Source organism: Chrysemys picta, chromosome 13 (genome assembly GCF_011386835.1).
Source record: "Chrysemys picta bellii isolate R12L10 chromosome 13, ASM1138683v2, whole genome shotgun sequence".
In the NCBI taxonomy this organism is placed as follows: Eukaryota; Metazoa; Chordata; order Testudines; family Emydidae; genus Chrysemys; species Chrysemys picta.
This window is the reverse complement of record NC_088803.1, coordinates 53840220-53866476: the sequence shown is the minus strand read 5'-3', so window position 1 is coordinate 53866476 and position 26257 is coordinate 53840220. Positions and strand designations below refer to the sequence as shown.

Genomic DNA, 26257 nt, shown 5'->3' with positions numbered 1-26257 from the left:
ATGGGAGCTGCAGGAAGTGGCGCGGGCCGAGGGATGTGCTGGCCGCCGCTTCCTGCCGCCCCCTTTGGCCTGGAGCGGCAAACCGTGGCCAGTGGGAGCTGTGATTGGCTGAACCTGCGGACGCGGCAGGTAAACAAACCAGCCCGGCCTGCCAGGGGCTTTCCCTGCACAAGCAGCGGCCTGACTTTGAGAAGCACCGATCTAGGGAGCAATAGATCAGATGACCTATCAGAACTTTTCATTTCTAACATCTGGTTTCCAGGAGGATACCAATTAAAAGCCAACTAATTGACTAGACCTAAAATTAAGAATGTTCAGGAGATTAGATAATCAAGCTCAAGCAAATGTATTGTCTAAAGACAAGGCAATACAGTACAGGAAAGAGTTAATACCTCACCAATCCTTCCCAGGAAGCAAAGTCAGGCAGCATTTTCAGTTCACCCAGAAGCTGTGCTTCCCAACTGACTCCAATCTTTTATAGCCTGGCTGGTTACAAGTAGCAGAGCACGGTTCACACACTTAATGTTTAAATGCAACTAGCCAGCTTTGTCTCTGGTGGAGCTGTACTTTCCCATCTTTTGTTTTGAATATTAAATTCCAAATGTTAGGGGGCATGAAGGTACTCCCTAATGCAAAGCATTCATACAGCTTCCATGATTTCCTTACGCCACATTGCTCCTATGTTTAGAACATTCGTCCATCCAGCTTTGGATAGTTTGTGTATTCGCCTAAACCATACGTGTCCCAGAGCACTGTGGGACATATGCCTTAGCATAAGTGAGCAAGAATAATAGAGTTTAGCATGATCACCCAACACACACATATAAATCAAATATTAATACCATGCACATAACTATTAATGTGGTGTGTGTATAAGTGCATGTATATATGTATAACCTATATGCACTGGACAATGAAGAACAGCAGATGGAATTAATTACTAATACACAAATCTTATGTGGGGGTGGAGAGCAGTATGAATTCTCAAATAGGGAACTGAATCCTGCAGTGGGGTGAAATGAACACAGCAGGCATGCTAAGAAGAATGATTTATTAACAGAGTAACCAAAGGAAACTAATAGAATAATAACCACAATCCCAAACCCTCCCTGAAACTTATCACTCAAGACAGATTTGATTTGAAAAATAGTAAATCCAAGTAACAAGGAGACTATCAGATCTACTGCCGTTCTTTAGCTGAAATTCCATAGCAGATGTGGCAATTTTTCCCCAGAGTAAAAAGCTTGAATCAAAATTTTGGAAAAAGGAACATGAATTAAGCCTCCTCATTTGTGCCACTCTTTCTTCTCTCTCCTCGGTGTCAGAGGTGAGTCAGCACCACACTCGCCTGGTACATCACCCTTTATGGAGTTTTTTATGGCACACAAGACAGTGCTAGAACAACAAAGGAGAAATTCTCAGCTCATTTCCAAAGGATGGATTCTTTCCCCCAATAAGTTCGGTCCTAGCTGTTCAAGGAAGTGGGTTGCCCTGTTATGGATTTTGTATCAGAGCAATGTGGTGAGAGAGTTGGAAACATTTAATCTGACTAGGGTCAGACGTGACTATTGGAAACAAAGCAATCAGAGAGAGCTAAGAATTCCGTGATTTTTATTAAAAGACTTAAGAAGGAGAATAAAATGTTCTTTATACCAAGTAAGCACCCTGCACAGGCCTGGAATTCCAAAGCACTTTACAAAACTGAATTGGCAGTGCATACCACAGCTTTTAAAGGAAATGCAGCCGTCACCAAGCCATGTCTACTCAGCCAAAGAGGCTGATTTTTTCAGTTGTGTTAGCTTAATACAATCGAAGAGCCCTCTTAACATCCATACCAATGCAAGCTAGCACCTTTGAAGTCACATTAGGTGCTCATGTAGTACCCTATGTGTGAATCTACATTATGACACAGCCCACTAACATGCCTTTTAAGAGGTTACCCTGCATGTTCATGGGTGTTAGGGCCACTCAGGAAATCAGCATTTCCAAGATGTGGTTTCCAGGCATGCAATTTTCTGTTCTCTGTCAGACCCACAAGCAAGTGGTAGATTTCACATACAAAGTACACGGTGTGAAAAGTCTCTCTCTCGCTTGTATTTTCATGCAGAAAGCAGCAGGTAAAATGCACCGCACATGCAAAGCTGGCTGGGTTGAGATCCCTTTAAAATACAGCTGCTACAATTTGTAGTCTGTCTCTATGGACAATAAGAGCCACACTGGCATGTGAAATCATTTGGGAATTCTCCCAGTGCAAAAACGCCCAGGGCCAGCCCAACTATAGCTTAGGGGCAGGCGATGGCTTCCTACCAGATACGAGAGCTGCACATTTTCAAGTGTACATTTTTTGTAACCTGATTTTTTTCTTTTTAAAGAAACCTCCCCATTGCAGATGCTGCAGAGACGTAGCAAGGGGCAGTGACATGGGGCCGAAGGAACAGATTTCACCCCTTTCAGAAACCTTACCTTAGAAGGGTGGCAATGAGCAAAGCTGGGCTTCAGTCCTGGTGCTCTAAATATTGGGATTTTTGCTAAGTGGAGGTAAACTGAAACAAACACACACATCTCAGCACTCACAGCCTGCAGGGAGCCAGATGTAGAATTTCATGTATCTGCCAAGTTTAATCATCATAGCATTGAGCACGGGGAGACGATATAATGGTTGGGTGGGAGTGATCAGCAAAGCTCAATGGTGCATGGAACAGGACTTTCAGGTTTGCAGGGGCCATATGCCTTTATAGTGCTATAGATAATGTTAGACAACTAGAGACAGGTGCCCTTTGCTTGGTTCTCAGCCAGATCAGATTGGTGACCACCCACGCTACGAGGAGGTGAACCTGCTGGGAAACCTGGCACATTTTCCTTTGGGCTCATGGGGTTCTCAAGGTGAATTCGGGCTTCATCCTACTAGGCTCCCTGTGCTGGCTTCACTGGGAGATCCAGGTGGGCAGAGAGCTCGCGGGATCAGGGGCCCAGAGATGCATCACATTTGCCTTGTCATTCAAATCTATCCCATACAACACCAAGGTGGGTTAGAGATTTTGGTATTCTAGTTGAAGGATACCTAGGACTCTGTTAGGGAAAGAAGAACTCAAGCCCACAGCAGAAAGGAAGCTAGGCTGGTACAGGTGAGTGTCCTCCATCCAGGGCACGGGGATGTGTGGCCTCCAGCCAGTACATGTATTTAGACACTGTACCTGGGTTTTTCAATTCAGTTTTTCTACCTCCCTGATTGGGCTCCATTTTTCACCCTATTTTCTCGTTTTTTCCCATCCTGCCCTTTTATACAGCACCTCAGTGAAACATGAACTCTATTTCTGCAAACGGGCCCAGCCAGACCCCAACACTGCATCTGAACAACCCCCAGCCTCAGTTGTTTGACATCCAGACCCCGGTGCCAGGGTTGTGAGTTTAGCCCATCTCCACCAGTAATGAACTAGGCAAGGGGACTTTGCCCATCCCTCTCTTGCACACTGGGTTGATTGGAACCTAAGTGTGACAAGTGAGCCACAAGGAAAACCCAGCACATCTTTTCCACTTGCTCCCATGGGCTTTCTTCAAAACCAGGCAATTTGGGACATGGCTTTGCATCTCTGCTGTGGGACCACTTCACTGCTGCAGATCTGGGCAGAAAGCAACCTGCCTGCCTAGCACATGGAAGATGCGAGCAGTGGTCCAGTGTTTGTACAGGGATTATGGCTCTCCAGAAGCACCTAGAGCTCCAGTGCCCAGAGGCAGATAAGGAGGCTGCCTCTCAAAGGCACAAAATCAGAGAAGTTACTAATCATCACGAACACTCTAACTAGGGTTTTGTGGTGAGTGAACGTACCAGGATATAACTCCAGGGCGGTTAGTGAACTCGTATATGGTTTGCAAACTCCAACGAGCTTGGAGGACAAAAAACCTTGTAAACACCACCCCCATCCTTAGAAGGAAGCAGATCAAGAGGGGATTTGAAGAGCCAGTTTCTAGGCCCAAATTAAAGAGGCACTCATGTGTGTTCCTGATTTGGTGCATGCATCTGGGCTTACACAAATAGAATCAGGCGTGCACCAAAGTGAACTTTGGAAAGTTGGGGCCTCAGTGTTCTGTACCATACGCACCCCATTATTAAATATTGATACTGCAGTAGCACCCAAAGGACACAACCAGGCCCAGGTGCCAAGCAGTGTACAAACATGTAATAAGTGATACTCCCTGCCCCAAGACTTGCAGCTAAAAGATCAAACGCAACCGGTGGATATGATAAACAGACAGGCCGAGACAGGACCTATGTGGAGGAGGGGAGGGGACAGCGTCCAGAATTCATGCACAAACGCAGTAAGCAGCCCATTCCGCTGCAGTTACTTTTTCAGTGCTTGGGTTTCTGTCGGGCGGAGGAAGCCATTTGGGAGAGGAAAGCTTTAGAGGGCATTTCAGTAAGCAGCATGATTGCAGGAGCTTTTACATTTCTCAAGTGGCTTTCCTGTGCGACTTTGGGCTCGCTCTCTCTCTGACAGCCCTGTAAAAGGGAATTCCCAAGATGGTGGGCAAGTGAGAAGGGAATTTCACTCCCATAAATGCCCTTTTTTTTAAAAAGGGTCTCCATTTTGTAAATCCTTTTCTTACGGTCACTACCTCATGAAGGCAGCAGCACGTGTCCTACCTACCTACCTTAGGAAGACAGGGAGTGCCTTTTGCGATCACTTAACCACAGCACACAGAGATGTAGACTATGTACTTGGCAGACAAGAAATCACTTAAGAAAACATCTAACTGGACTTACAGTTGATCTCCTTTAGTATAATTTTCGTGATGAAGGCTCTCAAAGGCACCTGAAGACGTACAATCTGAAACATAGAGATGACTTAGTAAGTACATCAACAATGTGCAACATCTACAGACGTCACCCAAACGATCTAGCAGCAACTGGATTTCAGCTGGGCCTGGAAGAACATCTATTTTTGTTTTCTAAGAGAGCAGTTACCAGATCCATTTAGGCTTCTGTGAGCACTTCAGATCCATGCTCCTGTCCCTCCACTGGCTCCCATCAGTTTCAGATGCCAGTTTAAAGGCCTCAGTCCTAACCTTCAAAGCAACTAATGGATCAAGCCCCAGCTCCGTTACAGACCAAATTCCCATCTACAAACCACAAAGACATTTGCACCCAACTGGGACAATGGAGATGACAAAGATCAAGTCAAAGCACGAGAGAGCTGGGGACAGGGCCTGGGTCAAGAAGTTCCACTTGTGGAATAAGTTCCCAGAGATGAAGCTAATCCAGAATGATCCTCACAGCAGAATGACACTCTCAGCACTGACCACCCTCTTCTACCCAAACACCTACCCCCAGCAGAGTCTTTACCCCAAAAAGCAAGAAGGGCCAGTGACTCCAGGAAGTCACCTAGAGACTTTGCTATTGCTGTTAATTTTACATGAAAGGTGCTCCGATACCATGGTGACAGGCAGCAGGATAAAGTGCTAAGACAGTGATCCATTGATCAATGGCCATGCTGGGTTTGTACATTTTTCAAAGGAGAAAGAATCATTTGATGAGTGGGAACAGCAACGTCTTGTCCAGTGTTCTAATACCCATCCTCCGCAGCCAGGGCCAATATCCTATATATATATATATATATATATATACACACACACACACACACACACACACAGCTATACCCATCTCATAGAGCTGGAAGGGACCCTGAAAGGTCATTGAGTCCAGCCCCCTGCCTTCACTAGCAGGACCAAGTACTGATTTTTGCCCCAGATCCCTAAGTGGCCCCCTCAAGGATTGAACTCACAACCCTGGGTTTAGCAGGCCAATGCTCAAACCACTAAGCTATCCCTCTTCCTTTCCCTGCCAAAGGGCACTTTCTGCACCAAAGCCACAGATCCCAGGCATGCTTAGGCAGTACTATTTCCCATCAGACAGAGGAAAACTGATACAACCATTCAAAATTCCAGTCAGAGCTTTTATAAAACCATTTAAAGCCTTTTGTTCTCGATGCAAAAATGCCAAGTTGTCCCTCCTAGGTAGCTGGAATAGCAAAACATTTGTCTTATGAGCAAAATAAAATTGTATGAGACTATGTAACAAACCTGCAGTGGGTGGTTACTCCCCTTCACCTTCCAACAACAATCTTTTTTTAAGGCAACAATAAAAGTTTGGTAAGAACAGATCATCCACTGAGTCATAGATACAGGCCCCTGGGGCGATGGGGGCTGAGAATAACTGGAGCAGAGAGAACCCTAGCCGTGCCCTCTGACTTGCTCCCCCATGCCCTATACTAGTGACGATAATAGAGCCCTCTTCCCATCTCTGAGCTATGAGGAGCAGCCTCGTATTCTGGCGTTCCCCCAGGGGCCAGCATCCGGCTGGAATGACGTAAAGGAGCTGTGGAGAATCAAGGTCCTGATTTCTAACAAATGTTTGTTTCTGCTTCCTAGCATAGCACAGAGGTTAAGAAAAGCAAGGACTTACAATGACAGGGCCCACGATTGAGGAAAGCAGCTTGAAATGCAATCTGTGGAAAAAGAAACCGTCTCGGACTTATCAATCTCAAAATCATTAGCTCGTAGTTTAGGTCCCAAAATATCTAAAAACTTAAAACCCAGGTGGTAAGGGAGCCACGTTGCTCTCTTCATTGCCCATCACGTCTGCTCAGGACCCTATTCTTTAATATTAACCCATTCTGGAGAAAATACTTGGAAGACTTGATACCTGTCCAGGGATGCAGTGAATTGCACCTTTCCTTCAACCAGCTGGAGAGTGGCAACCAAACCGAGTTCCTGCAAGGAGGAAATGAGTCACCAAATCAGCTGATCTGAGTGTCAGCACCTGAGCTCTGAGAACAGACCATCAGCTGCAGAATACAGCAGAGACATTTCCTCCCTGCTTGGGTTAAGCTACTCAGAGAAAGGAAACCAACAATGGTCCCTCTGTGAATTCACTGACATCACACGAACGCTCAGAACTGTAAGCAAGGGGCAGAAAGGGAAAAGCAAGTGGCCCAAGATCTTTCCCACAATCCAAGACACTCCCACAATCCCAGAGCAGCTGGAGAATTCTGCTAAATTGATCCGGGAGGGGACAGTTTAAAATGCTTTCACAGGACTTCAATGTCAACACCCTATTGAGCTGAACAGAGGCAGTTCGCTCCTCTCAGAACCGTTGGGCCAGGAGGGCCCCCATGGATTCTGTCAGACCGTGCAGTCAGACGGCACTAGCGCTGCGTCAGATCACAGTCCGCTCACGTTCGGAAGGTCTGTTCTGCAGCCGGGAAGGCCGCACTCATCTATTTTAACGACACACAAGCTTGGGTTCTGCAGGACCTGACGGAGCCGCTAGAAAAGTGCTGCTTCAGCAAAGTACTGCGTCCCAGCTCAGTCCACCTGCACACCACAGGCCCCTCCTGAGCCAGACTCAGTCTAACCCCATGGTTAGAATCTCAGCTCATGCAGCGTGAGGAATTTTTTCTGAGACTGTGTATGAAGTTTAAGGCCGGAAAGCAATAACATTTCATTCACAAGGATGGGACAATGCTCTGGACGCTGCACTGTGGTTAGTCAATATGGCCTGGAGCAGAGTGCATTTTTCAGAGGTTCTTTTTAACCAGAGCTGGGATCTACCGAAAACCATTGCTTAATGCTCAGCTTTCACAGTTCTTGGAGAGGATGCCGCTCCTCCAGCTGCAGAATCAAACTTGTCACAGACACAGACACAGAGCACCTACTCATCGATATGAATGACTTCGCTGTAAACCCAAACCCACCCGTCGGCCTCTGCATCCAGAAAGCCAGTATCCATTGGGCAGCAGCTCCTCCATTTTTCACCCTTTGGGATTAAATCGGATCTTTCTATCGCAGTACTTACTGCTTTCAAAGCAACGAGGAGCACAGGTTTCTTGTTTCCCTTTTTATCCATTATCTGCAGGCTGAGAGTGAGATTCATGGTGCACAGGTTCACATCCAGACCGACCGTCAGAGGTGTGACCATTTTGGTAATGATGAACAGCGAAGAAGAGATTGGAGTGCAGGTTGGGCACTGTAAGAAAAGAGAAGACAGGGACTAGATTTAACCTGAAAAACACACACAGTGAGATTGACGTGGGCCCTCCCATGGACCTTGGAGAGAAAAGACAAGGAAACGACAGGTGACAGTACGGGCATGATGAGGTATTCTGAGCCCCTGCAGTAGGTGGAGTAGATGCTGTGTAATCCCCAGAGACACAACAGCAAATGCAGATTTTGACTGTCCTGCTTGTGTGATCTCAGAAGTCCCGTCAACCCCAACACTTCACTGGGATGGAGATCCGCGTTCTTACTACTCTTCACCCCCTTTTTCTGTTGACAAACGCTGCCTCCTCTCCCAACTGGCTGTTTCTTTCCAACACAAAGATGAGTCAATTTTCTTCGAGAGCCTGCAGCTTTCCATTTCAGCAGTCCCAGCCCAGGCTGCAGTAGGACAATACTCACTTCTCTCTGGGGGGACTGCTTTTTTCTCTCAGAGGGGGCAAGAGCATCAGTCCATGCAGCTGGGACAAAAAACACCACAGCACCGGGAGCAAGAGCTAAGGCCCCAGGTGCCACGGCCCCTACGCAGTCAGGCATGGAATGAACCCTTCAGACATCAGCAAGGTCTGTTGTGCAGCGGGATAAGCAATGTGACATTTGGTCCAACAGAGACATGATCACCGTGTGACTGAGGGGGACTCACCTTGGAAACAATCAGTTCAGAGAGGATCAGCTCCAGGGAGACAGTGTCAAGAAACTGAAACAAAAATGAAGGAGACACACGGTGGATGAGATAAAGTAAGTCACTGGACCAGCGTTTGTTGGCGAGACACAAGCTTTCAGGTTACACAGAGCGCTTCTTCACGTCATGCTCTGCGTCAGCTCCATAGCTGGGCTCTCTCACCAACAGAAGTTTGTCCAATATATCACCTCCCCCCCTTGTCTCTCTGATCTGCTAGGACCAACACAGCTACCACAACACTGCATACAAAAATTAACAGTCAGCTGAAAATGCTGAACCTTCCCCAACAGTGTCTGTCTCATCATCCTCCTCCTTCAGGGGGAAGGTCACTCCACCCACATGAAGCCACAGTGAATGGGTATTTTTGTTTTGTGTTTTTAAGAGGTGAAGTGTACAGGTGCTGCAGAGGGCACAACCCATGCTGGGGTGATGAGTCTTGTAGCTCCATGCCCCAGGGCTGCCTCTGAACATGGAGTACATGGTTACCCCAGCTCCAAAGAAAGTTTGAGTACCAGCTGTTTTGAACTTACAGGGAACCAGGGTAAATTTTAAATCAACCACAGCTCATGTACAGTTTGACCTCATCTCGTCCAACTTTGCAGGAACGTTCTCCTTTGCCATCACAGTAAGCGTGGCGAGTTTTGGAACCAACCTATTTTTCCAGCCAAAACTGCTGGGATCTGAACAGATGAACATAGGATTTAGCTGACTAGATCTCTGTCCTTGTTTCCACTAAGCTCTGTGTATTGTGCTGAGTTTCCAGGAATGAAACCCCACCTGGCAGGGTCAGTAAAGGTCTTCAGTGCTATTTGGCTCTTCTCCATTGGCTTTTTTTTAATTCTAACCATATTCTGTAGGTTCTTCCTCCTAGCCCAGACTTTCTACAGGTTTTAATTAACTAAATCCAACCTGTTTCAGGTGAATGAAGAGCAAACGGCTGCCTCAGTAAGGATATAGCTTTGCACAGAGATCTCCAAACCCCGCGGAGGCAGTATCATACCTGATCAGGCTCCAGGCCTAGAAAGCTGGAGATTAGACTATTTCTGCATTTGCATAAAAATGCATATTTAATGAACACGCACTGCCTTGTTTGCATATATTCAGCCTCTTGCCTGTACTCCCAACTTAATCCTCCCTGGTCTTCCCTTGAATTCCCCCCTTAATTTTCCCACTTGTACCTCCTCTCCCTGGCTGACCTCCCATTCCCTCCCTTGGCTTTCCCCTTTGTCTATGCCCCATGCCTCTGGTTCTCTCCAACTCCCCTTATACTCTACCCCCAAAAACCCTTCATTCAGAGATCCTTCTTCAAGCACGTCCTCGAACCAGCAGCGGCCACACCGATATAGCTAGAGTGACTGCAACGCCGCACCGCTCCACCCATTATACTGCCCAGCACTCAAGCCTGGTCGCTAAGGGTACGTCTACCTGCAATGTGGAGCGAGTCTCCCAGCCCAGGCAGACAGACCTATGTAGCAGGGCATGTGCTAGGATGCTAAAAAAGCGGCACGGACATTGCAGCACCAACAGAGGCTTGGCCCAGCTACCCGAGCTCAGATCCAGGGGGATAGGCCTTAAGGCTGCAGGACAGTTGGATGCTGTGCTCTAACGCACCTCCTTCTCTATAGCTCCCCGTGCTGGGCCAGTGAAAACAGGAGATAAGCAGGTGCTTAGGAAAGGACTCCTAAAACCAGGAGCCTCCTGGGCTGATCCAGGAGGCTGAAGGGTTTGGTGGAGGACGCTGACTCCACAGTAACACCATGATGTTCCACTGAGGGCATCACTCACTGTTTGAGGGGTACAAGAGAAGGAATGAGGTTTCTTGAAGACTGTGTAGGAGAAGATAGAAGTGATGACATTCTCCCCTATGGCCTCAGATGTATGATTCATTTCTGGCAATATCACAAAGTTCTCCGGGAGGGGTGGAATGGGGATCTTCTTCCCATCGTCAGCCAGGTATTCCGTCTGAAAGCAGAGATCAGAAAAGTCACTTAACACAACAAAAAGCCCCTTAATTAGGAGTTTAAAATAATTATTCTAACTGGCAAAGGCACAAAATGAGGGAGAAAGAAATTACTCATGCAGTACTGAGGGGAGGGATTCATGCCTCCTGTGCACATAACACACTCCATAGCCTCAGTTCACGATCCTTCAGCGTGGATATGAATCATTTCCAGCAATAAGTGATAGGTGAGGGCGCCAAATCTGTGCAGAAAGGAGCAAAGCCCCTCAAAGTGTGGGCCCTTTGGGAGGTGGGCCCTTGGCATATGGAGCAGAACGAGAGGATCCACCCTCCACCCTGTGATCCAAAATCACTTGCCAGACCCTTGATTCACCTTTGCTAGTAAGGGAGGTACAAATTCCACAACCCTGAGCCAGTGGAGGCCACTGCAGGAGGATGACACACACACACACACACACACACACCCGGGAGAACAAAATGTGTCACTGGGAGTTCAGCTGTAAACTGCCGTTCAGACTGTATGGGAGAGGAGATTGAAACTATGACCTTGGGATGGAAAAGCATGGACCTCTACTGCTTGAACTAGAAGACCCAGGTCAGACTCATACACCTCTATGTGGTCCAGGCAGGAGAGGGGGGCGGAGAGCCACCATGCATAAAGGTGAATTACAAGAAAGATGGCCGGCGGCCATGCCGAGTGCTGGATGGTTGGTTAAACCACATCATCTGGCCTTGCAATCTACGAATCCATAAGGGACCATTGTGATCATCGGCATTGCACAGGCCAGATAATTTCACCTGCTGTTTCCTGCCTGGACACCCATAACTTTTGGTTGAGCTGCAGCATCTCTTAGAAAGACACCCAGCCTAACGTAAAGACGTCACGTGACGAAGCATGTGACACATCCCATGGGAAACTGTTCCAGTGGTTAATTATCCTCGCTGTTAAAACATGTGCTTTATTTCCTATCTGGGTAACTGTGAGCCATGAATCGATTAGGTTTATCTGCAGAGCAACCCTCTTGTTCTCGCTCTGCTGGGTTGCCGTGGATTTGGTGACGGATTCCGCTGTTCTGTTGCGGCGGGGGAAGGTTGTTTGGTTTTAAATAACTAGCCGCTGAAAAACTGACAGTTGGTCCAAGTAATCCTCCACTGTGCAGTTTTCCTCTCGCAACCAATGAAACTGTTCCATGCAAATTAGCTGCAGAGTGAGGGTGGTGATGGTCTGAGTGATCTCTGATGTCACCATGGTTCAGGTGACGGTCTCTAGGTGGGGCACAGATACATACATGCCTTTCTGTCACATGGGTGTAATTTGTAACCTCAAAATGGCTTAGAACTTAAAAATCGGATGGTTACAGACTGCAAAGCCCAGTGATGATTGAACCGGGTGATATTCTGAACAAAAAGCTCTCACAGTGGTTTCCAGCGCTTTACACGGACTCAGACATTCTCAGGCTTCAGCGTGACATGCAGAGTGACAATGCTGGAATCTTATATAATTAGTATTGGTGTCAGGAAGCTACCAAGTCACTCAGCAAGTCCAAGGTTGTTCTTTGCTTTTTCTCCTGCTCAGTCTTCAGCCCTCTTCCCATCAGCTGACATCAGGAAAGAAAAACGTTGCTGACAAAGAAAGCCCGTTAGCATAATCCACTGACGCTCGCAATGGGACAAGCCTCTGCTCCTGCCTCTTATGTTTCACTGAGTAATAAACGCCTCGTTGACCCTGATTCTACTCTGCTGACTCGCACGGAATAGCACTTACTCACGTGAATTGCCCCATTGCTAGATATCATACAATTCATTCAGGAGAAAGAGCAGGAAAGCATATGGCCCTGATCCTGCAAAGACTTATGCAGGCATTTAGCTGCACTGGGAGGAGTTAAGGAAGTGAATAAGTCTTTTCAGCATCAGGGCCTAGATGAGTAAGTGCTAACTGACATGAATAAGGGCAGCAGAATGGATCCCTAAGTGAGACTGTGGCTATACTGACATCTGACGAGTTACCCTGAGGTTTTTCTGTCACTCATTTCTCTGACCAACATCACAGAAGGTAAGAAAGCTGACACCTTTCAGAGTTTCAGGGCTGATACAGAGTAAGAAAGTTGTGAAATCTCAGCCTCAGAAATGCTACCTAGAGTTTACACACTTACCTGTACAGGAATTTCAATGAACCGGTCATTTACTTTTGGAGTTTGAGCCACATACAGGAGCTTTCCCTTCTCAAATGGGAGTACAGCTGCATGGAAAGGAAAAACGTTTACAACATGGACCAGAAACAGGGAGGAGAATCACTGCAGATGGAAGATGCACAACCTTGCATCTGAAGAAGTGAGGTTCTTACCCACGAAAGCTTATGCTCCCAGTACTTCTGTTAGTCTCAAAGGTGCCACAGGACCCTCTGTTGCTTTTTACAGATTCAGACTAACACGGCTACCCCTCTGATACTTAACCTTGAGCTGGGATTTCAGCAAAATTCCAGATAAATTTAAAGCTAGGAGGTTGGTTCCAATCAATGGAACATCTTCTCCAATAAACTTGTCAGAATTAGATATAAATGACACCGACACGAGAACCCCCTCTTCCAAGAGAGAGTCACTTGTCCTCATGCCCAGAACTGAGAGAACATGCATCACATAGTCATTTTCCAACACAGGTAAAGATGCGTTCCATGCCCAAAGAGCATTTGACTGAACTTAGACAAAGCAGAAAACCAGACAAACCAAGACCCTGGTCAATGACTGAGGCAAGGGAGGCTGTGAGGATAATTTGGGGCAAAAAGCAGCATAAAAATACATGTTATCTTCAAGCCCCTACGTACTCTGCCGCAAGCTGGAGCTAAGTTCAGCAGCAAGGTGCTTGGATTGTGTGCAGTTTAGTGAAGTCTAGGGCAGCTTGCGATAATTCTGTAAAAGCCTGTGTATTGTAAACTTAAACGTGAGGCTGAGAAGTAAAGCCCTGTGTCATTTATTATGTAGTTATTGAATTCAGTTTGTTTTAGGATCTTCCCGCATATTCATGTTTTGATATGTTGCCGATTGTTGTCTTTATGTTTCTAAGCCAACCACGCACTGAGATGAACGGGGCTGTTCAAAGCTCTCAGAGATATTGTTTCAGGATGGCTGCAGACTCAGGCAGACGCCCCAGTATTGGTTACACTTGGTCCCATGGTCAAGGTTCTCTCTACAAACATGAAGGATAGAAACTGAATTGTTTTCACTGAAGGCTGAAGATTCTGGAGTCTAGTCTTGCTGCAAGGGATGAATTCCAGATTCCCAGGATTGACTGGAATAGTAATCAGGGCCCAGTGTAACAGGAAAGGACTGTCTTGTGACAAAATGCTGCATCCCCCACCAACACAGCCCCCCACCCATCCCTGAACCGAGCAGAGATACGGCCACTCCACCAGACAATGGGGGAAGGCTGTGTAGACTGCGCTCAGATCCGGTAATGCCTCTCCGAGACAACGTTAAGGACAGCGAGGGGCAAACTCCATATAGGCCCCTATTCGAGCTGACCTATACCCGATAGATCTTAACAGCTGCAGCGGAGTGGCTGAGTAGCAAGACACTAAGAGTACGTGCACACTAGAGCGAAGTGTAAAATCCAGCTCGAGGAGACATGCCTGCACTATCTCGGCTCACGCTAGCGTGTGCAGAACAGAAGCGAAGCTGCAGCAGTGGAAGCAGCAAAAGGAGCTGGCTGCCCCAAATACAAAGCTGTCCGAGACCAGCAGTACATACACGGGGCAGCGAGCCAGTCTGCTGCTCGTACTGCTATGGCTACACGTCTATTTTTAGTATGTTAGCTGGATGGGAGCTAGTGTGGGTGTGTCTCCTCCCGCTGGAATTTACATCTTCCAGCTCCAGTGCAGACATACCTTGAACCGTAGAGAGGGGAGGATCCTTTCCTGGCTGCTCCCCCGCCCCCAAACGCTTCTTATATTCCCTGACAAAAGCTCCTTTTACCCTTACTTTCCACCGGGCTGGTGTGGTGTTTGGGAACAGGGTCAGTAAGTAACAGTCACGTGCGAATGTTGGTGACATCACAGCAGACTGTTCGGAAGCTTTCTCAATCCATCACTAGCTTCCAACGCTTGGCAGCTGACCCCCCAGTGATGTGCCGCAGGCCGTCTATCCATCTCCTCGCTGGCCAACCCCTATAGCCGTGGTCTGGTGTGATGGGCTGGTCACCCCACACTAGCCCAGGGAGCGCCCATGCGGCTCAGCAGGGCTAAGTCATCTGACAGGCCACACTTGAGGGAGGATCAGGCTGACAAACAATCCCTGATTGAGGATGGGGCCCAGCTGAGCAGGAGCAGGTGGGGGCAGAAAGGGGCTGCAGCCTGGAAGCCAGCAGTCACTGTCTGGGCTTAGAGAGGGAAAGGCGGAGACCCAGGGGGAGAGCAGACACCGGGGATCCTGTCCCTGGAGGAAGGTTTACCCAGGTGGTGATGGAGAAGAAGCCTGAAGGGGTGGAGTAGGAAAAAGCTCAGGGAAAGAGCAGCAAGGATGTGGACGGTGCAGACTTTGGCAGCTGATTGGAGGGTCCCTGAGCTGGAACCCAGAGTAGTGGGCAGGCCTGGGTTCCCTGCCAGCCCCGGGGAAGTGGCATTGCCTTGGATTGGACGAGTGCCGGGAACGATACCCCGTCTGCCAGTCCAGGGAGACTGACACTCCAGAAGGGGGAGAACACAGCGACTGGCCAGAGGGCCCAGCCCCGAAGAGGGAGCACAATGCAGCTCCTGGAGCACGAGAGGGGCCGCAGTGTGAGCAAGAGACAGGCTGGGTGTCAGACCCGGCACAGCTATTCCTCAGATGCAGCCCAAGCAGTGAGCAGAGACCCCAGGACACCTGTGACCATTCCTTCCATGGCAGCTTTTCTCACGGTTATTTCCATCTCTGCGCTTGATGTGGCCAAAGTTTGTGCCTGTCACTTTTCGACAAAAGGGTCTGCTTCTCTCCAGCAACATTTCTAACAGAAGCATGTTATCCAGGTCCAGGACACACACACAAGCCTTCGCCAGCACTGCACCTCGGAGGCAGCAGTAGGACAGTATTCCTTTAAGAAGCCTGTAAGCTCTCTAGGCGTGCTCTGTGTTATAGGAACTGCCACCCAGAGCAACAGTGTATATACACAGCATGCAAAGCCTACCTGCGTATGTTCAGTAAACAGTGTTCTTTGGACCCTACTATGCCCAGGTGGTTCCCTCATAGGACGTTTGTTGTGTAAAAACAAAAGATACAACAGCTGGGGGTCGTCCTACTCAAAGGCAGCAATGCCAGGAGCAAGTCTCTACACACGTAGAGCTTCTGGATGGGCTGATAAAAGCACAGAGCTTCCTGCGTTGAGCTTACTGGACACAGAAAGAGAACCCACAGGGAGACAGTCCGTGGCACTTACAGTTAATCTCACTCAGCATCTTTGAATGCCCGAAGGAAATACAAGCGGAAAGTATCGTCGGGGTCTGTAACACAAAGCAAGAGACAGTCAGGGAGGAGGAAATGGCTGCGATGGCCTGGGTGACTTTCACTAATAGGAGCAGTTCTGTCCCTGAGATTTGTACGGAGCTTAGTGACATCTTAGGGTGGGATTGATTGATTGATTTTAAGGCGGCAAGTAGAGGTTGGAGCCACATGAGATTGCCCAGCACCATTATCACTGGGACAGAGGTTCTGCTCCTCATTGGGCTCTGCTCTGTGCTCAAGGCATGGAGGGGGCTTATAGCCTCAGTATTAACAAAGACATTGGCTCAGACGCCTTCCCACCCTTTGCCCAGGGAGGGGAATAACTGGCGACAGGAAGGTCTTTGCCATCTCACACCAAGGGCTGGTGTGACAGCTGCCACCCTGGGCCGCGGTGGGGATTAGAAGCAGGAGTCTCTACAGCATGAGCTACAGAGCCCGGTTTCGTATGCGGGGCTGTGATGGACTCACCCCCTCTACACATCTTCCCGTGTGCCCGATCGGTAACACACCAACCAGCGGGCGATGCTAGAGTGAACCTCTACGGCCAGAGTAAGAGGAAGCAGCATCACAAAACCTTCTCTGCTCCGGAGGGAGGAGTAACCCACTGCAGTCCTGACAAAGGTGGCGATGCAGCTGACTTCTCACTTTACACGGGCCAGCGAATGGGGTGGAGGTCAGAGCTAATGCTCTGCCCCCACCAGGTGGTGGATCGGGGAGGTAGGAGAGGAGTCCGACAAAGTCTCTCCCCTCCCTTGCCATGCCTGAACTAGGCATCCAGAGGTGCTGGGGGGGGGAGGGGCGTGCCTTACATCACCCTTACTCCTCCACACACCAGCAACTGGCAGGGTTGGGTAGGAGACTTACCTTGACTTGTAACGCCAGTAGAATGTTGTTCCCTAGGCTGGCTGTCACGCTCGCACGGATATCGCTGCATGCAAAATTACAGAGAGTAAACCAACAAAACCCCAAACCAGCATCACGAGAGAAATGAGATGGGCACGATCAGCATGGAATAGTCCAAAGCCCATTTCACATTTTTAAATGGTACCTAAAGGGACCCCTCCTTCAGGATAAAGCAGGTTGGCGTGCTATGAGTTTGGGGCATTTTCTGTAGACAGAGACCAAATAAACCGAACAGCTCTAATTTCACTGCTGTCCCCTGGCCAGCTGAGTTTTGTGAATTAAAGCTTAGTCCATCAGGATCGTATTCTGCAGCCATTCCCCTGCATGCCGGGATCCTGGTTCTGCAGAGTCGATTATTTATCGTGTTTTACGGGAGTGTCTAGAGGCTAACTGAGAACAGGCCCCTTTGTGCTAGACTCTGCACAAGCACAGAACAAGAGACAGTCCCCATTCCAAAGAGCTCACACTAATCTAAATCGATGGCACCACAATATACTGGATCACATGGGAATCTACTTCTCTGGCTACTTGAACGCAATGGAATTCAGCCATTCTGCTGATAAAGACGGATTCTAGACCTAAAGATGCTAGGTAGGAAATGGAAACTTATCCAGTGAAGATATTGACAGACGCAGCACAGAACACCGGCACTCACAGCAAGTTGATACTGATGTCCTTGAGAACCATCGCACATTGACAATCCTTGACGGCAACGCTGGTGGTAAGCGGCAAATACTTAGGCAGCAGAACGAGCGCACTACAGTCTACATGCACGTTGATAGTGGTCAGGCCAGATAAGAGGATAGACCAGCTGCAGAGACAAATACACATTAAACAGACAGACAGTTGCACACAGTACGGCAACCCTGTGATCTGCTCTGTGTAAATGGAGGCTTGTTTCCAAATACAGGGTGTGTACATTGAGCAAAACCAGTTTCCTTCCATCCCTGCTAGCACTACAGCTCTTCCCACCAGTCAATTCACTCACTGGCCACCCCTCAAGGGCTCCTCGGATTGCATTCTGTGCAGTAATAACCCAGGGCCAGATTCTGACACCCTGACTCGCAGTGCATATTACACCTCACCTCTGTGGGTACCCCCCTGATAGCAGTGGGAATAGTCCATGTGAGCAAGGATGGCAGAATCTGGTCCTAAAGAGAGCAATGAAAGGGGCCAGTATTACATGTGTAGATTTGCTTTGCAATGAGGAAGGGTTGTAAACACTTTGAGCCCCTCGAGAGAAGTCCACCCTGGTTTTCCTTTATACGACTAGGGGACGTTGTTTATAAACTCCAGGCAGTGGCATTGTTGAGTTAGTGCATTCTCACCACTGGAGCCAAGGGCTCAAATCCATGTTTAGAGGAAGTCACAAGTGATCAGTGGAGAAATTAGAGACAATTGACATAGGCTATTTAGTCCATCATCTGAGATCACGGCAGGATTGTTCCCGGCAGTGGATTCACCAGTGCTCTCAGGGATCTGGTTTTAAATGACTCATGAAATGGGGCCTCCACTCCACGGGAGCCTATCCCCAAATCGTACAAATCTGGTCTAGCCAGTCCAGAGGGAGAAGAAGAAAGACAACCATATGAGAAAGCCATCTAGCAGCAAGCCAAAGGGAGCGAGAGAGACACAGGAAATGGGGAGAAACTGGCAGCCAAGGGAGCGAGAGACACAGGAAATGGGAGAAACTGGTCAGCTCTGCAGATCAGAGACCTGCTTTAAATTGACTCCTGTCATTGAGAGATTCTGAAACCTTAAAAAAAAATTTTATATTATATATAAAATATTACCAGGCAAAAAATCTGAATCGGAAGCTAAAGTTGAGAGCAGGGAGTGGGAGTCACTACAGAAGCAAAAAGGAAGTGAACGTGGTAGGTTTTTTAAACACAAACATGAGAAAGCTGGATATTCAAAGTTAAATTCCCACTTTAAAAAACCAAATGAACATTCTGAAGTATGGAAAGGTATTTTTGCCCACACAGCCAGAGCACAGAAGCTTGGATCCAATGCTAACAGCAAACGCTGAGCAGGGGCATTTCAGTGGCGACTCCCCAAAGTCAGAACGCCGTTTACTAGACTGCCCTACCCTTACCTTTATAGTAATTACAGACTGCTCTCCCACTACAGGAAAAAGCTACACTGGTCTAAACACAAACTCATGTGATTCCTGGCTTCTTTAGGACCATCTGGTCAATGGAAATATGCATTTGGCCACTTTGTGCATGAACAAAAGGCATACTGGGAACATCTCCTCTCAATGATCACCAAAGGGACCCAGGCTTCCAATACAAATGTTGTTAGACACCAAGTACTGAATCAACAGTGCACATTTCCAAGGCCCAGGACCTGCATGTTAAGAGGTTAGTGTAGTGATGAAAGGAAGAAACATGTCTGAAGCCAATGCTTTAAAATACACAGGTGCTGCCTCTCACATGTGAACTGCATGAATCCTTTCAAATACCGAAAATTCCTGCAGCCTTCCAAAATTACATTCCAGACCCACTTCTGTTTAATCCTGTCTTACATACCCGGTATGCTGGCTAAAAGATGGGAGGCTGGACAGAGCATAGAGGAAGAGATAAGGTTATCTGGTGACTGTGGTGTCCTTCTGACGAGTGGCCTGTTCTCAGCAGAGTCCTAGTACAAAGACTATAATTCCCAGTAGCCACTGATGCTGCAGTATCCAAGATAAAGTGACCAGAAGTACCATACGTCAGGAGACCTCCCCTACCCTATTAGTGCCCTGCAGAGCCACTACATGGGCAGGGCACAGAGGGTGAGGGGAGCTGGTTCAAAGCCATTTGGTATTAGAGAGTCTAGTAGCTTCCATTGATTGGTTTTGCTTTGTCTCTTCTGAGCCTTGTGGGCTACAGGGTCTGAGTCTCAACAAGTTTTCATCATGGAGAGGGATCCCAGGTGCAGAGTTTTAATTTTTGCAAAGTTTTCTGAAGAAGCAACATGATGTTTCCTGCCCCCTCCCCCATCCAGCCAGACAGCTTCCCTCATTCAATTCCCTTCTACTGTGGAAACAAACTAAAAACAAGTCTAGCTCCACTCACCAAGTGCCCAGGATTTTGAGTTTAGCAGAAAATTTCACCTTGACCCCAACTCCAGGAACGTACTTGGATTTCACTGGGAGCACAATGGCTTTAGCAACATGCAACCTGCAAAATGAAATCAGAGGAGGTCAGAAAGGAAACCAGGCTCAGATGTTCAGGGAGGCTGCTTCAGGGCCCCACTCATAAATATTATCTGCTGACCTGACCAAGAACACTCCATAACACAGTGACCAGGGCTAAAAGTTATAAGGGAGTCGTCTTTCTCCTCCTCTTCCCTCCCACCCCCAGCTCTAGTCTGGTCTAAGAGTGGGGCCTCCACACTACCATGATACAGATACAGAATATTAATAGTGCAGAAACCTTTATTCCATTTTTCGTTACTCACCCATTGATAGCAATTAAGGTAATTGTTGATCCTGGGAATTTGAGCGTCTCCATTTCATGCCGGAAGAGGCCAGTTACTGACTCTTCACAAGCTGAAAAGAAAAACGTTCCACGAGACCTACTGTTTCGGACACTGAGCTCAAATTGGATACAAGAGAGGGTGCTTTAAGTCATCACTTTCTCTAGTCGAATAGGCCAAACAGTCAGAGGAATCTTAGCCCAGCCTCTGATCTTGTGCGGTCAGTCAAGAGTGGCTGCAGACTACAGAATTCAGCTGTCTAATGAACTGATTTATGGGTGCAGCAATGGAAGCACAATTTCTGTCACCTGCACTTGTCGTTTTGCTCCCATATGTGACTGCAAGTGGGAAATTGTAGGTACAATATTACAGGTTTTTTAATACTTGATCCTGGCATGATCACTCGTTCAGAATTCTCAGTACTCTCTTGACTTCGCAAAAAGCGTCAGATTCCAGTGCAGTGCACTCTGCTGAAAACTGACACAAGATGAGTTTATTGGGCCTACTGCTAGGGTTACCATACGTCCAGTTTTTCCTGGACATGTCTGGCTTTTCGGCAGTCAAACCCCCGTCTGGGGGGAATTGCCAAAAAGCCGAACATGTCCGGGAAAATGCCGGCCGGGCACTTCCCCTCCCGCGGCTCCTCTGCTCCTCCCCTGACTCTTCGGCTCTGTTTAAGAGCCGGGCTGCCCGAGCGCTACCGGCTTCGGGCAGCCCCCATGCCTCCGGACCATGCGCCACCAGAGCCCGGGAGGGGAAGTGCCCAGCTGGGGGCGCAGGGTCCGGAGGCAAGGGGGCTGCCTGAAGCCCAGGCGCTACCGGCTTCACGGTTTGCCGGGCAGACTCCAGACCCTGCACCCCTGGCTGGGCGCTTCCCCTCCCGGGCTCCAGCTGCGCTGGGGAAGTGCTGGCCGGGGGCACAGGGTCTGTGGGCTGCCCGGCAAACCGTGAAGCCGGTAGCTCTTGGGCAGCCCTTTCCACGTGGCTGGGAGTGGGAGGGGGTGGAGTTAGGGCGGGGTTGGGGTGGGAAATGGGCGGGGCCAGGACCCCGTGGAGGGTCCTCTTTTTTTATTTGTTAAGTATGGTAACCCTACCTACTGCGTTATTCTGTTTCAGTCCATTGAAATCAATGGAGACATACAGCAGAGTAAAGCTGGAGTAATAACGCAGTGGTGCAGCATCAGGCCGATATCTGTGTTTATGGAAGGGTGCTTCACGCTCAGGGGCACCATACACAGAGCCGGTGGATAAGGAACTTCGAACCATCATTTGTACGGTTACAAGTTCAATGATCCTTCACGACAAGGGAGCAGAAACTGCTTTTATAGTTGGCTAGCCGTTCACAGTCTTTGTTTAATCCTGAGCTGATGGTATCAAATTTGCATACTTGACACCATCCCTTGGTGTTCACACCTCAACTGCTAGAAGAGGGCCTCATCCTCCCTGATTGAACTAACCTCGTTATCTCTAGACTGATTCTTGCCTGCATATTTATACCTGCCTCTGGAAATTTCCATCACGTGTGTCTGACGAAGTGGGTATTCACCCATGAAAGCTTATGCTCCAATACATCTGTTAGTCTATAAGGTGCCACAGGACTCTTTGTTGCTTTTTACAGATCCAGACTAACACAGCTACCCTTCTGATACTAGAAACTAAAGCATTTCCTTGAGTCCTTTGAGCAGCCAATTATTCAAAAGATGCACAACCTGGCCCTTGACATTTGTGCCTGCAATTTCACTTGCACGGCTATTTGCAAACACAAAAACCCAGATTTGCACACATAAATCTGGGATCTGCAAACACACCTGCATCTCCAGACCTGCAGACATGACTTCACAGGCTGCTTTGTAAAGTTTGGCCAGAACGTGTTCTGGGGACGTTTTCATTTCACAAGGGACAAGACTGCCATGTTCCTTGCAAGGCAGATTATTCTGTTGCCTCTCTCCAAAGGAAGAGACAAATACCTTCCTAACTCATGGGCAGGAGGGGGGTCTTCAGGGCAGTAAGCTGTCTGAATTTCCTAAAGGAGACAGGAGTTCAGAGGACCTGGGACTGCCACAAAACAAATCAGTAAATGCAAGAACAGAGCAGAAGTATTCAATAAGAGAAAGAAAAGGGCCTGGTGAGGCAGGTTTTATCCCCAATTATCCTGTCCCAAAGTGCAGAGATTGACATGACCCAAGTCACTTACCCCTTTCATATGACTCTTGAGGGATAATGCAGCGTCCTGTGCCTGAAACTTTCATTGGCATCAGCAGGCCACAGAGAACAAGGCCCAAAACCTTCATCATCTTCAATCCTTGTACCTGCCAAGAGCATTCAGGATCAGGGCAACATCACAGAGCAAAGGGGGAACCCACCCGCAAAGGAGACACGGTGTCCAAGGAGACAGGCCCTGTCTACGCTACAGAAACTCATGCTCCATGGACAGTTACTGTAATAAACCCCTAATGCAGTCATGCTGCACCAAAGCAGACTGGCACTTACATCAAGAATGGGGGACTGCAACCATCTACCACCTCTTTAAACACCTCTGTCCTTGTCTACACTAGGTGCTAAGTGGTGTTTAAAAACATGCTAAACATACCTCAGTTCCCCAGTGTAGACAGGACACAGGGAAGAGGGAGCAGAAGTCTAGAGAGCTGCCTGAATAAGCGCTCAGGCCACACAGGAATACGAAGAAGGTACCTATGTGAATTAAGGACCAGGGAAAGCAATTGTAGGCCTGACTCTCCATTGTGTTGCACCTCAGGGAGCTGGATAGCATTTCACACTCACTCTGCACGGGGTGAACACTACACAATGTGCAGGGTGGAGAAAACTGGGCCCAGTGCTCTAGTACAGATAATCCCATTGGAATTTTGAGAAAGAACATACCGAAGATCACACCAAAGCAGCTTCTCTGCCTGCAGCATGAATTTACCGGTTTATTTTTCAGCTCCTGTTTGACGCCTTCAGGTATCACCAAATTACATCTCCGTAAATGGACTTCCTACTTCCTCCTTGTCCATTGCTCCTTGTGCAAAGCTCTGCAAGCACTGAGTAATGTGAACAGAGAGATGGAAGGTCTCAGCGGCCCATAGAAGTGAAACTGAGCAGCCCACATTAAAACATAAAAGCACCTGCCACACTTTGTTCTGTCCCCAGAATAATCTTCCCTAATAACATCCACATTAGGATCTGAAAGAGTTTCAGAGACAAACTGGAGACACATTGAAAATCTTCTTAGAGAACATGGAGCCCTTTTTACTGATCCATAAAGAATAATTAATTGGCCCAAACTTGAAGTCCTTATGCACCCAGAACGGTGTGTGTTTTTCCTGAGTAGTGACTATGGAATACAGCTCTAATAACTATTCACCTGGCCACTCCCCAAGCACAGCACTCTTGGCATGCCACACAAAATGCAACCAACACCACTCATTTATGCGAGTGCTGCGTTCCCGTGTTCTTGACTCGTTATTGCCCCGCCAGGAAGAATCAAAAGATCTCTCTCGTACAAAGTATTCATAATCAATCCATAAAGGTAACAGGTTAGAAAAAATAATGAACCTGGGATAGTGGTCTCCTGCAATTCACGGTGACCAGAAAAATGCAACCCCAACTAAAATACCAAATAGCAAGCGCTGGGTACTCAGCAGGGTGCCATGACAACAGGATAGGACTGTTAAAGGCCAGGAATCCACCCTAAAAATCTTACTAAACCTGAAATTACAGGCAGTCAAAATCCTTCCTCCTCCCCATCCCATCATTACTGCGTTCTTGTCCACTGGTCCTCCAGATGGACTCCCAGCGGCATAGGTTCTATTTCTCACCATTCTCTTCGTTCTCTACCAGCTTTGACAACCACCCCCAAATTAGGCGGAGCAACCCACCCACACTCAGCAATAGCACGAAACACACACAATTAGTTACCAACAGCAGACAAATCGCAGGTGCAACAGCCCAAAGCCTTCTCCTCCCTGCTAAACCCAGCAGGCACCCGAAACTGGCTAGCAAACTCACTTAAATAGAAACTACTCTACGCGGAGTACCCAATCAGAGACCAAACCGATGAGACTCACATCAGGTCATACTAACCTCCCAGACAACATGTCTAGAACAAGCAGTCACTAATGCAATGCCAACAGACTGACGCCATTTCAAGAGATGGGCAAGATGCATTGCTATTGTTTGGATTTGGCCACGGTGGGAGCTAAAGCTTTACAGGGGGGGCTGACAGTACCTGCAGCTCAGGAAAGGTCATTGCGGGTAGTCTGGAGGCAAAACAATTGCTCTGTAACCTTAGTACATCTGATGTGAGTTTTGCTTGACATGTTTCAGGGGCCATATCTGCTAAGGAAGGACTCGGCGCATGCCTGGTACCACCCTTTGGCCTATGCACACCACACGTGCTCAGTTTGCCTAAAGAAAATAAAATAAAAGGCTAATCAACAATAGCTTCAAAAAAGGTGGTTTTCCATCTGCTGTCCCTGCCCAGTCCCCTGGGCTCCCTCCGAGTATCAAACTAACCCTTTCTGGACTTCACACCATCGCTGGCGATAAATATTTCACAGTTCTCCATGTTGCTGGACAGGAGAACGATGCTTGAGCCTGAAGAAAACTCCAGTGGCTGCATTTTCCTTCGCAATACAGCTGAACTTCTCAAGCAGTCATCTACCATCCACTCAACACCTGCCCATCAGCCTTCTTCTCGGATTTCAACTCCTGTTTCTGTCTCTTCCGTGCATCAGTTTCCCACACTCATCCTCACTAACTTCAATTTCCACGTAACCTAGGCCGCATCTTCAACTCGGGCCTCTCTCTAGGTCCTCACACATTGGCTATTTCTAAATCTCACCGGTTCTTTCAGCACTTTCCTATCCATCCCCACAACTAATACTCTTACCCAGGCTCTGCACATCTGAATATTGCAACATCCTTTTCTCTGGTCTTGACAAATGCATCTTGCCCCACCTGGATCCATTCATAATGCTGCTGAAAGATCGTTTTACTAGCCCCTTGCTGTGGCCTCGTCACCCCTCTCTGTCACATCCAACATAAGCTGCTTGTCTTCACTCCCAAGGCCCTTCGTAGCCCATCTGACCCTGTCAACTCTCATTCACTATCGAGATCTTGACTCCCCCTCCAATGAGCCCCATGACACCAGCCTCCATTGCCCAGGTGTTACATATTCCAACAAACACCTTCATGCTGCTCCCACGCATAGGACGAGCTCCCTTTAACTGTCTGCCAAGCCACCTCATTATCCTTCAAACTCTCCTCCACCACAATGCCTATAACAAAGTTGACAATGGCTAGGCCACTGGTATGCTGAGACAGTCCCTATCGTGCTGACCAATATGGTTTCCCTGTACTTCCCCCATCTGTCTGTATCCATCTGTTGTCTCATCTATTTAGTGGGTCAGCTTTAGGGGGGGAGAGTCTTTTTGTTCTGTTTGTACAGCGCCTAGCACCATGGGGTTTTGGCCCATGACTGGGGCTCCTACACACTTGTAATACAAAAACTCCTCCTCCTTAAGGTCTGAGCTTTCTCCCATTGAAATAAAATACTAACAATGATAACCAGAGGTGAAAGTAAGCCGGTACACCCCGGTATGGTGTACCAGCAAGAGCCGGCGCACCGTACCGGGGCGGCCTGGCTCCCCCAGGCAGCAATTTAAAGGGCCTGGGGCTTCCAGCAGCGGCTGGGGCCCCAGGCCCTTTAAATTGCCGCCACAGCCC

At 48.2% G+C, this 26257-nt stretch overlaps 1 protein-coding gene across 4 annotated transcripts; it reads right to left on the bottom strand.

The window, feature by feature from the left end:
• Window positions 1-132: 132 nt before the first annotated feature.
• LOC101944227 (uncharacterized) lies at window positions 133-26257 on the bottom strand. 4 transcript variants are annotated; one of them, XM_065566354.1, is made up of 15 exons: window positions 22725-26257; window positions 20513-20603; window positions 20128-20232; window positions 17721-17876; window positions 17027-17090; window positions 16098-16161; window positions 12848-12933; window positions 10520-10696; window positions 8696-8749; window positions 7853-8023; window positions 6701-6768; window positions 6461-6503; window positions 4763-4826; window positions 2464-2543; window positions 133-1395 (listed from the first exon to the last, which is right to left on the bottom strand). In XM_065566354.1, exons 1-15 carry the CDS (start codon window positions 22822-22824, stop codon window positions 1357-1359), a joined length of 1362 nt encoding a protein of 453 aa, XP_065422426.1. In that variant the 5' UTR covers window positions 22825-26257; the 3' UTR covers window positions 133-1356. The 4 variants fall into 4 exon arrangements, 3 of the variants coding, with proteins under 3 accessions (XP_065422426.1, XP_065422424.1, XP_065422425.1); XM_065566352.1 differs by having other exon boundaries at window positions 133-2543; window positions 22725-22839; window positions 23457-26257; XR_010592410.1 differs by lacking the exon at window positions 6461-6503.